Here is an 18,690-nt window from a genome sequence, read left to right as displayed (position 1 = left end):
GTTATGTTCCTTTACATATCTCAATATGAAAAAATTATAGTAATAAAATAAAACCATTCACAAGATGTACTTGACAGACAACTAGAGCAAACATCAGTTTATGCTTAATGCTCAAACCAAGTAAATATTTTCAAATTTATTTCCACAAATTTGTTAAATATAAACCAGATTTTTTTTATAATGTCTTGGATATTCCAACATATTCACAGGCCTTATTCGAAAGTATATATATGCATGCATGCTCATTTTCAATAAAATAAAAAAAATCCTTCAAAACTAATACATAATTTTTGAAAACAAAAAATTAAACTTTTAAAAATAAAGTTTATGAAAAAATTTCTCAGGTTTCTTAATTCTTGTTTTTAGATGAAAAGTTTCATACAACTGTCTTTTCAATAATGAATTTCACATATATGAAAATAATTCATGAATACCTTTACCTATATGGAAAAATACAGCAATTCATTTTTCCAAAAACTGTGGAACATTAGGGAAAAAAATCATAATTTAAAAATTTTGGATCTACGTAATAAAAGTAGAAAAAAAAAGCTTAAAGAGAAAGTTCTCAATGAAATTTGTCCAACTTCTTTCAGGACAAAAAAAAAAAAAAAGACAACTTTATGTATCTATATTTACAAGTTTTATAATATAGAACCTATACTAAAAGATTAACAGAATGAATATTCCATGAAATCATTGGTTTTTGTTTACTTTGTTATGCTCTTTTCATTGTTTTTAATCTTTAATTCATGTATGCTCAGTGAAAATTCTTATTTTTTTCAGTGAAATAAAATGACAAGTACATGTACAAGATGTTCATAAACTGATTCAACAAAATAAAAGGTATGATAGGATTCATCAAGACAATATTTATAATAAACCAAGCACTACATTCCACTAAGCATCAGAAAATAGTAACTTTGAAAAACATTCAACTAGCACAGGGGGTGACATCTGCAGAATATGTACAAGACACATGTAGACTTATCACGAGAATCATGAATGCAGCAGACAAAAGATAAACACGACACCAAGAGCCTATGTGAGGGTGCACCAATCTTTCATTCACCCAATGTGTGAACTGTACATCATCCTTGGATAAAACTTTGAGAATTTACTGTGACTCCTTCTCTGATCTGAATAGAATTGTGCAACTTATAATTGCATTATCTTTTTTTCCACCATGTCTTCACATTAGAAAGTTCATTGTAAGTTGAATTCCTAAAATTTAGACATTCAACTTTACATTTTTCTGACACTGAGTTAAATGTGATTCTAGATTCCATTGTTAAATATTGTTATCTTGATAGGCCCCATCACTCCTCTTATTTTGTTGAAACAATTTATGAACATTTATATATAGGTCTATAATGTATATACCATCCAAAATAAACAATGTCCTATTCTTTCAGTGATTTTCATATAGTTTGTTAAAACATTTATTTATGACAGCCATTTCATTTGAGCTAGGTTTATGTGTTTCAAAACTATTCAGAAATTATTTTTCTGGTGCACAGATCTATGACCTACTTATGTTTTAATGTGTGATTTATACTTTTAAATCAAACAAAAGTATATACATACAGCGAATGAAAAAAAAGTCTTGTTTTAAGGAACAATTTTTAAAATTAAGGAACTTCGGTGCAAAAGTGCCCAAAATAAAATAATCTTATATATTATTCTGGATGAATTCAAACATCACATTATTTGAATCTCAAATATAGTGCACATAAATAAAAAAATATTGATACACATAAAAAGAATGAGCATGGGTTTTAACTGAATAAATATGTAAAAATAATTAGGTAAAAACATCACTGTTTTGTAGTGAAATGAGTTGATTTAAAGGATTATGTTCTACTAATATATATTAATACATAAGAAATTTATTTTCAACAGTGAGGTAGATCTAATTGAGCTGACTGCATATTGATTGAGGGAAAATTGGTAATCTTAAACATGAAATTTGAGAAAGTATCTGTTTTGGCACTATTTGGATTGAAATTTACACATGTGCATATAATTTTTTTCTGGAATACAGTAATATATATAGTGAAATGCAATCAAGAGTAAATATTGCATGAAAATAAAATAACTCTAAAAAAAATAATAAAGCTCTAAACAAAACAGACATTGAGCATGGAATGTGAACTAGCAGGACATGTTTTCTCATGCTACTTGCATGCACAACATATACAGGGTGGTCTGGATCTCCACCAACAAATTTCTAGGGCAGTGATCGTACACATCAAGGCAAATAACTTTTGAAATGGAACCTTGGGTAAAAACACGATTCAGTCAGAAATGGCATTGGCAACGGGAGAACTCACATAAGCAGCGATATATCCAGGGTGGTGGATTGGCCGTAGTGGTCCTGTGGCATGGCCTGCTGACCTGAATTCACTGGGCAACTTTTCTGGGCCACCTGAATTCACTGGACAACTTTTCTAGGCCACCTGAAATCATTAGTTTACAACACACCAGTGGACTCAGCAGAACTCGTTACTGGAATTCTTTTTGCTGCTGACAAGATTAACTCAACACCAGGCCCCATAAATGGGTGCACCATTCCTTCATTCACCAGTGTCAGTTGTACAACAGTACCCTTGGACAGCACTTTGAGCAGCTACTGCGAGTGCTCGCATAGCCTGTTACACTGGTATTTTTTATTTTCTCTAATATCCACAACTCTTGCTGCTGTTTCTGTACTTAGTTTTCCCAATTGAATAAATGTATTTCAACCCAAGATTCCATTGCAAAAGTTATTTGTCTTGACATGTACAATCACCCCTAGAAGTTTATCAGTTGAGTTCCTGTATAAGAATAAGGTGCATTAAAGCTATGCTTATAAGACAATTAGTTTAGATAATAATCATTAAACAAAACATTTTAGATGATGCAGTCAACAAAGTAAATCATGCAAGCAGCAGAGCTAAAACATGACAGATAAGGAAGAAATGTCTACCTACATATGAAATAAAAACTCCAAATTTCATCACTAACACATAAGCTCACAATAGCAAAACTTTGTTCCCGCAGCCCTTAAAATAGTTGTTCTTTAATTACTAAAAATGGCTATCCAAGTTTGGCCATGATTTTACACTAACAGAGTGGAAAGAACCCAAATTATCATTCATATTGATATTTTATGATTTAATATATGGATGGATATATCAGTTAAACATGAAAATCTTTGGCTCTATATTTTAGATTCTTCCCACTCTTCATAGTAAACCACTGTTAAGTCTATAAAATATCTGAACTGCATATATTTACAGAGAAAAATGTGAGCACAAAAAAAAATCATGAATTGAACACTTTTTGTAGGATAATAAGGAGGATACTAGGCACAAGATAATAAATTCAAGGTAAAAGCACTTTTATATGGTTTAAAGCCTACTCTGAAATATTTCAACAAATTTAAATTACAACAATAAATTACTTTGTGGGTTATACATACAGTTAGGCACTTACTTTCAGTGAACACAAAAGTAGTGTTTCTTTGATCTTTGTATAATATATAATGGAGAGTATCTTGTAGCAAGTTATTCTGTGTTTCAGGTAAATAGAAATGTTTACACATTAATTTCATATATGCTCATGTCATACTGATCCCTTAAAATAGTCTCAAGCTATTTGTTCATGAGTGATTCCTTTTCATATAATAAATGAATTTTTACATTTTATGAGATCTTTCATTGATAAGATGATCAATGGGATATTTGGTTATTCTATAACAATTTGAAAATGTTAATTTTTAAAAGCAGTTTCTCATTGTGTGAACTTTATATTTACATATATATATATAACATCTCTCTCTTCATGAAAAACCTCAGATAATAAATATTTTAGAAAGATAATCTCATTTAACACATATTGCTATAAGCAAATATTTTTAATATCAAGGCAAGAATAAAAAAACCTATATTCTAGACTAAACTGCATACATCAATAACTGTTTCTTTCACCTTCAAGATCTATATAATTTCAGGATTAACTTGAAACATTTTCCTAGTGTCAAAATAAAAAATCAAATTCTATCATCTTAACATTTGTTCTATAATGCAATAAGTTATTTTCAAGTTTTTGTGTCTCTTTAAAGACCATGGAAACAAAATTTCTAGCACTAAAATAAAAATCATAATGCCTCTGATTTTTCCCAAGATTTTTGTTTCATTATTTTGACAATATTTTCTTTTAATAAGCACATTTCAATGGTAAAAAAATTCAAATATCATTTAATATAGAAAAATGAATTATGATAATTTAATGGAATTAAGTGGGCAATTACTCCTTAAATTGGGCTTGGTTTTCCCTGACATCTATCTGTGTACTATATTGTTACAAAAAACCTGAAGGGGTTGAAATATCTACATCAATTTAAATGTTAGTGAACAGCGTCATCAGGAAGATCTGATACTGAACAGGGTCTTACCGATCTTGAAGGGTTTGTCTCAGACCACCGTCGAATAACATCACTGTCTTTGTCTTCTTCCTTATTTACTTGTAGCTGAGCCGTAACATTTGCAGAATCTAAACTATGACTGGAACTTAGAGATGTTGGGGTACCACCATTAGAACTGCTTAAACCAGGTTCTGGTTTGGACTTGGGCCTTAATGTGCTTCTAAAACCTTCAAAGAAGTTTTTTTTAGTTTTTGGAGGGCTATGTTGTGCATGACTTGAGCGTTTATCAGCAGGCAAGGAATGCTTCCTTTGCTCTGCTGAACTATCTGGTGATGAAAGATTTTGGCTATTACTCTCTTTCCGTGAAGTGTGAGTGCTTTTGCCAATCTTTCCAGATAATGCAACACCTTGAGATTCTGAGACTTGATTACCAGCATAATCTTTTGAAAGATTACCACCAGATACTGATGTCACAACGTGCCTTGAATCGGATGGCTCAGCAGAACGAACTTTTTTATCTCGCCCAGAATGACGTAAGGACTTTGATGTCACAGATGACCCAGATGGGGCATTTGCAGATTTTCCAGTTTTGTGGGCAGCTGCTGGATGAGACAAAGTCTTCCGCAATGATGGGTTCCACAATGTACCTAGTTCAGGTGCAGAGCTGTAAAAATAAAAACAAACAAGAACATTAGGATTAATTGAAAATCAAAGTTAAGTTTGATTATCTGATTTTAGGTTTCAGTTCTAGTATGAAAGTCTGAATAACAAAATCTGACATTATTTCATAAAGATACATTCAGCATTAATACAGTTAAACATACATGTGTGTTCATTTATATGCACAACTTTCTATTTCCAACGTGTATTTTTTTCTTCTAATCTTTAATATATATGTATATATTTCTTTTAATTTGGTCGAACCTATACTCATGCATGCTTCTCACCTATTTATTATTTTTTTTGTTTTTGTATATTTTTGTGTGTATATATATGTATATTTTTTCCCCTGCATGTATTTCATATAAAACAAAAATTTAATTGTTCACCTTGTTTCCTTGTAACAGGGCAATTGGCCCAAAACAATAATTATTATTATTATATTAAATAGAGTTAAACTTGCAAACAACAAAGATTAAAGGATTTTGAAATACAGTTTATGGGGAAAAAATAGACCAAATACTGTACTATATGGACTATATCATGAAATGATCAAATTAAATGTTAACATTAAACCATCCAAATCTAATCCAGAAACATTTGCAAAGAATCCTTCAAAACTGTTCATGAAATGTGATGGTACAGTGGATTTAATCAAGATAAGGTAATACTTCCCTCTTTCTACTGAAACCAACAAACAGATTTCAAGAATATTTCATTTATTATGCCTACTTAGTTTAACCAAAATTGGATGATTTTTTTTTGTCCATGATACTTTGATACTTCAAAATCAAGACTTTCTGGATATTATTCCACAGTGAATTTGGGAAAGAAAAGTTTGTTGTATTCACTGGGAAGAAAAGTCATGTCTGTGATATAATGGTCAGTGCTCTAGCCTAGCTTGCAAGAGGTCCCAGGTTTGATTCCCAGCGGAGACAAACTTTTTCCAAGTTTACCTTCGCATAACATACAGAGTCTTTTGATTTGAAAACCAAAATTGTTTTGAATTTTGAAAAGTAGTTCTTACATGTCTTTCGTGAGCTCCTTCTGATAAGCGATTGGTGACTGTAAAGCTGTGAAAGAGAAATAAAAGTCACTACACATTAAAGATGCTTCATAAATATTTTTAACAAGGCAAAAAAAGATGTTTTGCAAATACAGTCAAACCTCGTTAAGAAGTCACTCTTGGTACAGCTGAAATATGGCCCTTTAAGTGGAGTGACCTGATAAACAGAGTAAGCCATGGTCTCCCTACTTCCGATCTCCATTCATGCATTTGTGCACTTGAAACTATTAATTATTTTAATGAGTCCAAAACTATTTGAAATTTATTAATCTAAGTTAATTATATGTTTATGTTAATTTATTTTATTTACTTTAATTTTCTCTTCCATTCTAAAATCATGAAATTTTACAAGAGCTCAAAATAGAACTATTTTGACTGCAGTAGAGTTTTTAATAATTTGTGTGCTTAAAAACTACTATATTTATAATAGTAAAAAAATGCAGAATGCTAGTTCACAGAATGCACTAAAAGGAATAAAAATTACATTTGCTGAACCAGTAATTATTAATTAAAACAACTATCCAGGTTAATTAAAACACACAAAAAGAGTTTAAAGACTAATTTTTGTTCCTTTTTTCAAAGATTTTGAATTAATACACTTTTTATCATTTTTTGATGATGAGAGCATTATAGATTGTAATACCTACCGAAACATTATCGATAATATAATAATATGGAAAATATCATTTTCACGAGACTTTCATGTGAATGCCTAATTCATCATTTTCGAAAAAAGAAATGCTGTAGAATCTTCAAAATTATGAGAAACCAGAAAACTGAAAGGAAAGAATACCAAGAAATTTCTTTTGATATACAAAAAATTTTAATGCCAAAAAAGCAAAAATTAGACTGAGGTCAAGTTGGCTATACTAGGTGGGCCATCTTAGCGCATGCAGTCACCTGAGTCAGTGTTCACCAATATGCATCAAAATTCAATTTTACTCCTCCAAATTTTAGGTAATTTTTTTAGAAGAGTTATTTCTCACTGTTAAAAAAAAAAATACCAGTCTTTTTACAAAAGCGTCCCCTTAAAATTTTGTAGAGAAGTGAAATTACTCTTCAAAATTATATTTTTGGATAACACTGACCTGAGTATTACTTGGAGGCCACAGGTGCATATAAGGGCCTTGTATTAATGAGACCAAAACTAGAACCTTGATTGGTGGCAATGGGGTGCTAACTGGAATGAGATGCAGTGCAAACCCCAAAATTTAAAAAAACAAAAATGAATGTTATATTTTATAACAGCGTACAAGATTCTAAATTATCGGTGACAAACAATTAGAGTTTAGTAAGGAAGGGATGCATGAACATAAAAATTAGGATTAAGTCGAGGGATTCTTCTTATGTTAGAGGTGGGCTCATCAGCTTCCCGATGTGGGGACTCATGCCCTGTCAGATGGCAGGAAAAACCACCAATAATTAAGCATTGGACTTATCATGCACATTTTATGAAGAGTTTCCGATTTCTACAAGAACTTGGAGGGCTTAATTTCACAAAAGTGACCCCTTAAGCAGAATGTTGAGATGCATTATTAAGAGTAATAACAAAAGAATGCTATAGAAGACAATCAGGATTTAAAAAAATTACCCGGTGACCCACTAATGAGGTTTGACTGTAATTGTCCCATGTAGATCCAAAACTATGATTGAAAATGGCATGCATGAAGAAAATGCTTGTTATTTTCTTGCTAAAATCTAGAGAAAATTAATTTTTGGCTAAAATCTGGAGAAATTTCCAATAGTTCTGGAGAGTAGGGGTAAAAAACCTGGTCTCCCCCACATAAATTTGGAGAGTTGGCAAGTCTGTTAGCATTATATAAAATTATGGTTATACGGACACTCTTCAATAGCTTCCATTTTATGAATATGTCTTTTACAAATGATCTTCGAGTTCCTTTTAGTATTATTCTATGACTAAAATATACTACTTATATTTTCAATTCTGAGGATTTTTTTTTTTTGTCCCATTAAAAAAAGTTGAAAATTAATAAAACTAATGTTAAATTAAAATAGCTCTATAAGCTATAAATTTTTTATCAGATAAAAAAATTACGTTAGAGAGAGAAAAATATGTTATTCTTATCAAAGAAGCAAAAACTATTTTTGTTTTTTTACAAATAGAAAACTGAATACGTATTATTCTATAAAAAACTAAAATCGCAAATAAAGATTTTTAAATTCTTATATACATTTAGACACTAAATGAGTCACCACTTACTGATTTTGTGTGTGGAAACATTCAAGATTTGCACCAGCATGAATATAGATTTAAAAATCTTCATTGTTTATAGAGTACAGAACATAGTTGAGACAAAGCTTGGCATAAATTTAATACATATCGAAGTATGATTCTTCTGACTCACCTCTTAGAAAATCTAATTGTGTATCTAGAATAGCTCTAATATTAGCAACCCACTCATCCCTTTCTTCTGGCGTTTGCGCTTGGATAATAAAAGCTAAGCCTTGCTGAGTAGGATCCTTAGATTTGAGCATGAATTTTGTGGGATCACCATCCTCCACAGATTCTTCTAAAGCCATTTTATTCACCTTTGATAAAAATTTTAGATACTCTCAATTCTTTTTTTAACTTTGAAAATAAAAATTCTAATGGTGAAAGAAGAATGAAAAGAAAAAAAAAAATTACCAGCATATGGTTTTTATATATATACACAGGGTTAGAAAACTGTGTTTTAGTTCCAACTGCATCACTAAAAATGACAATTTGTTCAAATAGGAACACTTGGCGCTCCTTTATTTTGCCACTGGTAGAAGCATCGCCAACCCAAAGAATGCCTTGTTGTAGAAGCTTGCCTTGAGCCGTAATTTTCCCCTAAAAAAATTGATGAAATTGATAATTTTTAAGATTTAAAATAAATTTTTCTGGTATTTGCATCATATATTTTCAAATGTCAAAATTCATTAACAATATCTTACACAAAAATTATGTAACAAGTTAAAATTTCTTTCAAAGATAGATTTAAATGTAAATCTATAAAATTTTATAACAGTGATCTAAATGATATGAAGATTGGACTGTATACACAAAATTAAAGCACTAATAATCTATTACTGATATCTAGTCAGGTTTCATGGCTATCCTTCATTGATGAATGGTTCATGGAGCTAATGGGCTGTTGCATGTCTCAGTCCCAAAACCATTCCTTGAAAATTCTATATAATGTTCAATCACTAATGAACGAAATAAAGTAATTTATGAAAACAACATACATCAAAACCTTGAAGACGACCAACATTCATCATATCATTTGCAGCTTTAGGGACAACATGCATTATATGCACGGCTTTGCTAAGATTTTGAGCTTCTTCTTCAAGGCCAGCCTTTTCTGTATACTTTAAAATATCCTATTATGGGAAGAACTATCCTATATCAAACCAATCAGCATCAAAGACTTGGCAAAACAACAATGAAATTCTATTTTATTTTCATAATTTTATTGTAAACTGGTTTTCATAAATTATGTAAATGTCATGAAATACTGATAAATAATTCAAAAACAAATAAGAAAACTCAGATTGTAATTTGAGTATGTTGTAAAAATATAATATTGAGTAATGTTATTATAGGGAACAAGTACATTGTAATTGGATTTTGTCATTAGTGGCATAAAAATACATGTTTGGGAGTAAGGCTGTAGTATTTGCCGTGATTGCAAGATTAAAAAAAAATCTAAGACACTTTCTCTTATACATGTGATGCTTTTGAAAACATTTATTGTAAAATGACATGAAAACATATTTCTAGATATCTTAAAATGTGATACATATTTCAATTAAGTTTCATGAATATCCACCTGTAATTTTTGAATTTTTTTTTCGGATGATTTTTTCTTAGTTTAAGAACAAACTTATTGTGATTTTCCAAATAGAATCATTTTCATATTTTTTCAATGCATGAAATTCAAATATTTTAGTAAGAATGCCAAATGCTTATCTAACGTTTGCTCTGCAATTCAAAAAGTAAAAATAAAACAAGAGAGCCCCATAGAAAAACAATTTTTTTTTCAAAATGGCTCTCCTGTATAATTTCCTTTTTGTGACATGGTGCTCTTCACCTCCTACATACAGATATAACATTTAAATAAAAAAAATTCAAGTACCTTTAGTAGTAACTGATATTTCATTATCCTCTGAACTGGTTTTATGAGCAAATCAGGTAATTGAAGTTTGTGACCCAGTTTTTGGCGACACTCCTGATAAATAAAAATTGGTTTGTATTCGAATGAAACTTAAAACTACATCGAAAGTATACTAAAAATTTATGGCATTAAACTTACTTCAAAAAAAGTATCCAAGTGCTCTGAAACTATGTATTCAGACTTTGGTTTATTCTGGCAATACACTACATACATATTCAATCTCCTTTCATATCTGCGAAAGAGCAGTCCTAATCGTTCTGGCTCTTCAAGGCACTTCTCCAGTTCAGCACAAAATGAACTAAAAGTAAATAATTGAAATATTCAAGTACTAATGTTCTGTTGGTACAATAAATATTGAGGGGGGGGGGGAGCGGATAAAACAAACATATCAAGAAAGCAATAAATAAAAATGAAACCCTAAATTTTCACATAATTCACTCAAATATTTTATTGAACTGTCAAATTTCCATAGACACAAAGATATACACTTTGCCAATCACTGGCTTGATTAGATATAAAGCATAAATCTTATTTCAGAAGACATTTCAAAATTGTGGTTTAGAGAGCAATAAAATAATTTTACCATGAAAACAATAGTTAGCATATAAAATATACACAAATGCTATACCTACTCTCTATGCCACTCATACATGGCTTCTATATTGCCAAATATAATTTTATCTTTTCCATTTTTCAAGTCTTCGGGTATAGGTATTTCGCTTGTTCGTATTAAATGCAGGTAACCCTAAGAAAATTCACATATACCAGATAAGCTTAATAAATTACAAAATATGTAAACAATTTACTTCATTATACAGCATAGAAATCAATGACTGTGGGTTATGACACAACCACTTGCTATATTTTACTCCTAATTTCTGCTTTATTCTTTTCTAAAACGCATTTAGCACACCTGTTAGCTTGGAATTCTGGGTTCCATAAACCACATTTTGAAAACCAATAATGTATGGAACTTATACTTGCCAATATTTTATACCGTCAAAATTTTCAACGGGATGGATAGGATGGACCATGAATTATTAGTACACTGTCAATCGATTGCTTTTAGAAGGGTAAGAGAACTCCAGGTTACGGTGTTGTAGGGAATTTTTCTCTAATAGGGTTGTTAATAAATGGAATAGCTTACCCCTGGAGGTAGTAAATTCTAACACAATTGACACGTTTAAAAAGAAATATGATAAACATGTTGGAGTAAATTGAGAAGCTATCCATAGTTAGAATTAGACAACCATAACTATTCTTTATATACATGTATAATATTTCATCATGTATATTGTTTGTAATTGCATTTTTAATTGGGTTGCTGTATTTTTTAAATATATGACATCCATATTTGTTATGGGCAACTTTTTCTCAGCCACCTCGTTGGGCGTTTGCCTGTTGTGGCATAGTATTTGTATTTGATTTTTATTATTTCACAGAGTTCAAGGAAGAAAAACTCCTTCAGAGCAAATCTTGAGGATTATTTTTCTTATATGTATAATTTTTCTTTCATTTTTATGCTCTAAACTGGCAGTTATTCTGAAATCATTGTTTGGAGTTTGACCTTAAAGTTAATCCAATAGGATGTGTTCTATCCCAAGAACATGTGGTCGTTCAAAGGTTACCATTACAAAAGGTTTTACTGTAGAATCAAATTGTCAGATTCATGAGTACATGTTAAAATTAGAATGACATAGCTCTAGTTGAATTTAAAATAACAATGGAAAACAAATGTATTGCAATTTGCCAAATTTGTTTATCTGGCTGCATGATAAAAATATGGTGACAGTATTAAGAAAAATCTATTTTGTAGCTGAGAAATAGGATGCATGTTAGATTCACATGAACACAGTATACTGTTACACAGCACATTATGCGACAATTAATAAATGCAGTACGATTTCTCTACCATTTTGGTAAGTTTCATAAATTTTGTTCTTAGATTGCAAATATATCATATTTGCTGGTGATTGTATATAATCCTTAGCTTGCATTGGTAAATATACTGAATTGTAAATTATTTACTTCAGTTTACAGTGAGGATCACATTATTATATCTCATTATGCTTAAATCTCAGTCTAAGGTGATGAATGTGATCAGCAATGTTGGTTATGCTTACAAAACATGTTTATACGTGGGAGAACCAGTCAGAATTACAAAACCAATATTTTTTTTATCTTCCCTTATTTTTATTTCATTTAATTTTTATTGCAGAACCTGTGTAGTGCACACATCACATGAGGGCAAAACTGACAAGCAGATGAATGTGACGATATATTTTTATATCGTCACATATATTTTTCACGTATATTTTTCATATTTTTCAAACTTACTAAGTTTATCTGGGAATAATATATAAATACTAGTAAAAGAGATAAATAGAGTGAAATTTATAAAACTTGCCAAGATAATTGATAATTACACATAATCACCAGCTTATCACTTTTATAAAATGACTTACTTCAACTAAGCTACCTAAGTCTCTGACATAATCTCTCTCAGTATCAACAAGTTCTTGCAAAACAAATCTGAAAAATCATAAAACATGCGCTCACATTAAATTTCAATGGTTAAAAATAAACCTGATAATATATCAACAAATGGAAACATAATTACTATTCTCGTTCTGAATTTCTCATCATCTGTTTTTAAGTATGACATTTTTTTTTCCTTTTTGCCAAATAGTGGAGTTCATAAACAAAATTAAAAGTTATAATTTAATTGAACATTTTTATTTTTTAAATTAACATTTTAACTAAATTAACATTAAATTAAAATTTTAAATTGAAATTAAATTAACATTTTAATTTGAATAAACACACAAGCAGTTTGAAACATTTCATTTGGTACCCAAATTTTCTGAACACAGAGTCATAAATAATGAATTACAGTATATCATAATAATAGACAAAGTTTTACAAATGAAGGTTTTCAACAGCTGGCTGATGCGAAGATGAATTTAGGAGAAAGAGAAAATTCTACTACCCTTTGCAGGGAATCGAACCCACGTCCTTTTACTTGCCAGGTGACTGCACTAAACCACTAGACTACAAAAGCAAGGAATATCTCAATCTTTCCTTAGAGCTTGTGTGCACTGAACAGGACCGTTCATGGACGGCCCAACCTAAATGAAGCCAAAGCTCATAATTGCTGACACTGCCACCAGATGCCGACTTATCCGAGGATGATGTGTAGTCACTCTTCACTATCCATATGAAGGTTTTCAACTGCTGGCTGATACCAAGATGAATTTAGGAAAGAAAATTCAACTGCCCTTGCAGTTTTACATGTATTGAGCATTGAAACAAGATATTAAAAATAGTGTTTCCCTAATCTTTTTTGTTCTTTGCCTGTTTTTGAAAATGCTTTCCTTCCCTCATGCTGTCCTACACATAGAAAATAGTAATCTATTCTCTCAGGTCTTTTCTACTCCTAAGGAAAATTTGATTCACTAGTTCAGAATCAGTTTGGAAAAAGGTACATAATAAATTTCTCCATTTGTATCTGAAGCTGCATCATGCAATGAGATTTTTTATACAACTCTTGTAACAAACAAAACGCCAAAATGATAAAGTTTCCAAGTCAATTTTACTTTTAAAACCTGACAAGTCAATTATAACCTTTAAAAATACATACAGGGTGTCCCAGAAATGTTAAATCTCTCAAATAAAACTGAGCTAGAACTCAATTATACCTCAGCTTATAAAATTTTCCAGACAATAGAATGTTTAAATGTTTAAATTGAAAATATAATGGTGTGCTTTAAATTAGAAGAAATAATAAAAATAAGCTATATAAATAAAGTCTAGTATGACAATTTTTATTTATTGAATGGAAGAAAAATTAAAAAAAACGAAAATGTTAATATTAAATCAGGCGAGTACAAAAAAAACCAAAATATATAGGCACAAAAAAATTAAAAACTGCAAAAGTAGTTAAACTGCATTTGTATATTTCATTCCATCTCAATGTTTATGAAATCATAAATTGCAGCATATAACTGTAGCAGCACGCCGATTAAAAAAATAACCTTTGTTGTCAGAACTGAAGCAAAGTTTCATTTAACGATTTTAATTTTGCATTGAACATGTAAGAATATCAATTCATATTTTCTCTTAAAATTGTTTTGGGCATTGCAATTCTGAAGCTAAAAAACTGGGTTAAACCATGGAAATAAAAATAAGAGTACGCTGGGTTTAAGTCTTTTAGTTGTATTTTAACAATTAGATACTAGGTATGTATACTGGCTGATACCAAGATGATGAAAGTGAAAACCAACTGGATGAAAGTGATGGAATAAGCTTGATTTACGATATACTTTTATTTGTACCCTAAACTGATAGTATGAGAAAAACATATTTTTACTTGTCTTTCATATAACATAATTTAGACAATTTAAAAAAAAATTATTTTTACATGTTTGAACTAGTAAGTGTGTAAATCTCAAATGGTATAATTTTACTTCAAAATGATGCTTTAAAACAGATTCTCAACCAGGATATCTTTGGAGATATTGGATAGAGGGTTTGTGAGTTTAGATTAAAAAACAATTCACTCCAATTAGGAAAGGTTTTTCAATTTACTCATTGTTTTTACACATTGCTGTATGTTGAATATTATTTTGTAAAAGGGGTATGTGGCGATTTTATTGGCACAAGGGGTTAGTAGAACATAAAAGGTTAAGAACTGCTGCTTTAGGATATTATAGGAGACTATGCATATTCTAAAACTGAGGATTTAGTAGTTGATAAATAAAACCACTAAAATATGAATACTGCTTAAAAATTAAAATGAACATTTTTGTTGTACCTCTTAAAAAATCAAAGATGGATTCACAGTGATAGGAAAATGCAGCTCCTAGGCAAGCACGAATCCAGAGATCACTTTTAGAAATAGCAAACTTTCAATGGCAGTATGAACGTGTGAAATTCATTGGTTTTTCTTTTCATCATCGATAGAAATTTTGAGCACTCATTTATTTGTACAATTTTGTTAGCCGAGCCTTACACAAGAAAATACATAGGTTGGGTGTGATATTGTTTCACATCATGCAGGAATTAACAATTGCAGAGAATCAATGAAGAAAAGGGGAAGTTATAGTTGTTTTCAACTATGGTATAGGAAAAGAAATTATGTTTAAAACAGTCAGTAGAAACAAATATTACATTTAATTTTTGAGGATTTTTCCTATTAAAAATATAGAATGGTTTAGATCAGGGATAGAACTGGAGAGAGAAAAGGGGCAACCACTGCAGGCAGCAAATTTTAGGTTATAAGCAAAACCACTGTTATAAAATAAAATTTTACAGTAGTGGGGATGGCAATATTATTCGTGTCCCTCCCTTCACAAAAATCCTAGCTACAGCTCTGATTTAGATAAAATACCAGAAGTATCAATGTCTAAAGAATCTTGTATAGCTTATCAATTGCTCATTTTTGTTTAAGACTGGAGTTACACTATAAAAGTTTCACAAAAGTTAATTTATAAAACTTGAAAAATGCAATCAATAAGCACATTGGTTACATTTGAGCGAATGTAATCAACAGGCTTACTGATTGTTTTTTCAAGTTTTGTAAAAGATCTTTCATGAAACTTTTATAACGTTTATTACCCTGCCTTAGTTTGAAAAATGTAACTATATTTTCTTCATTATAAATACCAGATATTATTCTAAAAAAATTAATATTGTTTTAAAAAAAAAATGGTTTCTATAGAACCATTTGTTTGATACCTGCGCTTTTGAAGTGCCTTTGCAATTTCTTCTTCAGAAATTTTGGGTGCCACAGGGGATTCCACAGCTACCTCACAATCATGCTCATTATTTTGTTCATCTAAAGGTTGGATACCAGGAGCAAGCTACAATATAAAACAAATATCAGAAACAAAATTAGTTTCATAATAATTTGTTTTTTTTTGTAAATATAGAAGTATTTTCCATATACGTTATGCAATTTATATACATATGATTTGTTTCCAGGTACCTCTTATATTAAAAATGGCCAAATGTAAGAGTTATCTCAGAAAAAAAAAAATTCACATTAAGACATAAAGCTCATGGCATGAATAATGATAATTTTTGTGCCGAAAACGAGGTATAATATCATGACTTGAATTAATGAGTTGAAAATAAGAAAATTCCATATAGAAAAATACTGCTATACATTCCGGGAAAGAGAAATTCCTAATTGTAAAAATAAATTATGTACAAAACCAATAAAATATCTATTAAAATAAAAATTCAGAATTAAAAGCATATAAAATTAAAAATACAAAATAACAAAAAAAAAAAGTAAAAAAATGAACTCACAGGAGCTTCTGTATCCAAAATATTTTCCTTCACTGATGATTCAAGCTTTGCTTCAGCTGGAGATTTTGAATTCATATCATTACCTTCATTTTCTTCTGATACTCCTAATGTACTTTTTTGATCATCATTGTTTCTTGTCAAAAACTGCAAAAAAAAAAAAAACAAAAAAAAACAGCAAAAAAAAAAAACAATTATAGAGATACTTTATTTTAAGGTGTTATGCTTCAAACTCATAATTCAACCCTGTCAGGAATGATTCATCTGGCAGATACATCACAAACAAGTTTGCAAAACTCTTATGCCAGACTGAGGGGAGGTTAATATATGTTTTCGTTCTTCTGGCTATTAAAAGTTGTGTTTTACTATAGCCAACCTTGATAATAATAGTCAACTTATAACTTTGCTATAACATATTAAAAAAAACATTGAAAATCTTTCATACTAACTGAATTTCCTATCAACTGAAAAAGCAATTTGACTACATCCAACGTGAAAAATATTTATTTTGTATTAAGTGACTTTGTCTTAATGAGTGTCAACCGTACATTAACAAAAGAGAATACAATAGACCATACAAATTCTTCTCGATTTCAATTTTTGTAATTGATAGTAATAAAGTGAAACAATATATATTTTAGTGATGTTACTTATGGATAGAATATTTAAAATTTAAAGCCATAAAGCCAAGATTTAATCACGAATATTAAAGTGTCAAGAAACTTAAATACACAATTTTTTTTATGTGGATGATTTATTTACATTGAAGTACGTGTGTCTCAAACATCAATAGTTATGACTATATACAGGGTAGTATGGAGAGTCCATAGGCCACATAATTTTACTGGCAAACCACTGATCCTAGATGCATACTTCAAATAAGAAAAAATATCCAAATAATGTGTACAACTCAGATACATTATTCATATTGCAAGGGGTTGTACAGAGATTAAAATACAAAAACTTTTTATACGGACACCCTGTCCTTAAAACCCCAACTATATAGAAAGTTGTTGCCATCTCTTCTGAAGCCAAAAAATAAATTCCGCATCTATAAGTGAAATTTTCACTGAGTTATTTGAATACAAAAATAGCATAAATAAGGGAAAGCATTGTTTGTTAGTTTTTGCTGTACTTTCCCAATTTTTGAATTAAATTTCTCAGTGAAAGTTTTTAACTATTTTCACTGGCCTCAAAGTGTAAAAATGTTGAAGAACACTGGTCTAATCCAGTGGTTCTCAACCTGGGGCCACATGGCCCCCCTTGTGGACCTGGGATATTCTATGGGGGCCACGGGAGAAAATCAGAAGAAAGGTGATCCACGACAGGTGGTGAAGGGAGTTATAGAGAGCTGTGATGAGAAAAGGTTTAAAAGTGAAACATGGTTGAAAAATATTACTACTTTCAGAATTCATCAGATCCGTCTATAGAACCAGGGGTTCTTTCTTAACCCTTGGGTCTATGTGGGCATGATCCGTGTCTTCATGTCTATAATGGGAGGGGACTGCACTATATGGGATTTGGTACTATGGATTTTCATATGTAAGCTGTCATTTCCAGGTAAGTATGGAGGGCCACCAGAGCAACATTTGATGTGCTGGGAGGGTCGATTTATCGTGCAGGTTCGTTGGATCGTCCTGTATTTTACACAGACTATTTTTTACCATATAATTTGACTCCTGGGAGGGATGATAATCCACCATTTTTAAATCCGTGCCTAGCCAGGTTTCCAGAGATTGATCTGATTTATTAAAATTCCATTCATAAGAAAAAAATAGAAAGTATCTCACTCTTGAATGAGGGTAGAGAGGGGCCCTGGATAGGACAGGGGGGCCACAAGAAAAAAATGTGATCCATAGGGGGGCCATGAGCTGAAAAAGGTTAAGAAACACTGGTCTAATCCACTGTTTGCAATGGATTGTACTGCACAAAAAAATTACATCTGATAAACTGCTGAAAAACACAAACCTCTGGTTCAGATTCATCGCCAATTACTTTGCTTGGAGGCCCAGGGGAGGAAAGTTTGTTCCCCATTTCCTCCTTGCTAATCACAGACTGAAAACAGAATAGAAACAAAAAAATTAGCATAT

The 18,690-nt window shown here is 30.6% G+C and overlaps 1 protein-coding gene across 5 annotated transcripts in view; it reads right to left on the bottom strand.

Moving 5' to 3' along the window:
• LOC149072402 (kalirin-like) overlaps positions 1-18,690 on the bottom strand; it is a 171,728-nt gene that overhangs the window by 33,419 nt on the left and 119,619 nt on the right. For all 5 annotated transcript variants that reach the window (XM_089247111.1, XM_089247112.1, XM_089247116.1 and 2 more), the window contains 12 exons: positions 18,569-18,655; positions 16,604-16,747; positions 16,028-16,152; positions 12,757-12,823; positions 10,924-11,036; positions 10,430-10,589; positions 10,253-10,345; positions 9,363-9,497; positions 8,779-8,964; positions 8,498-8,681; positions 6,093-6,138; positions 4,436-5,069 (listed from right to left, as the gene is read on the bottom strand). In XM_089247111.1, the coding sequence (XP_089103237.1) occupies positions 4,436-5,069; positions 6,093-6,138; positions 8,498-8,681; positions 8,779-8,964; positions 9,363-9,497; positions 10,253-10,345; positions 10,430-10,589; positions 10,924-11,036; positions 12,757-12,823; positions 16,028-16,152; positions 16,604-16,747; positions 18,569-18,655 (1,974 nt within the window). The remainder of the gene's footprint in view (positions 1-4,435; positions 5,070-6,092; positions 6,139-8,497; positions 8,682-8,778; positions 8,965-9,362; positions 9,498-10,252; positions 10,346-10,429; positions 10,590-10,923; positions 11,037-12,756; positions 12,824-16,027; positions 16,153-16,603; positions 16,748-18,568; positions 18,656-18,690) is intronic.

Source organism: Pholcus phalangioides, unplaced genomic scaffold (genome assembly GCF_987345545.1).
Source record: "Pholcus phalangioides strain wild (caught in Gottingen) unplaced genomic scaffold, Ppha-v1.0 ptg000017l_1, whole genome shotgun sequence".
Classification (NCBI taxonomy): domain Eukaryota; kingdom Metazoa; phylum Arthropoda; class Arachnida; order Araneae; family Pholcidae; genus Pholcus; species Pholcus phalangioides.
The sequence above is the reverse complement of the archived record's forward strand: the minus strand, read 5'-3'. Positions and strand labels throughout refer to the sequence as shown.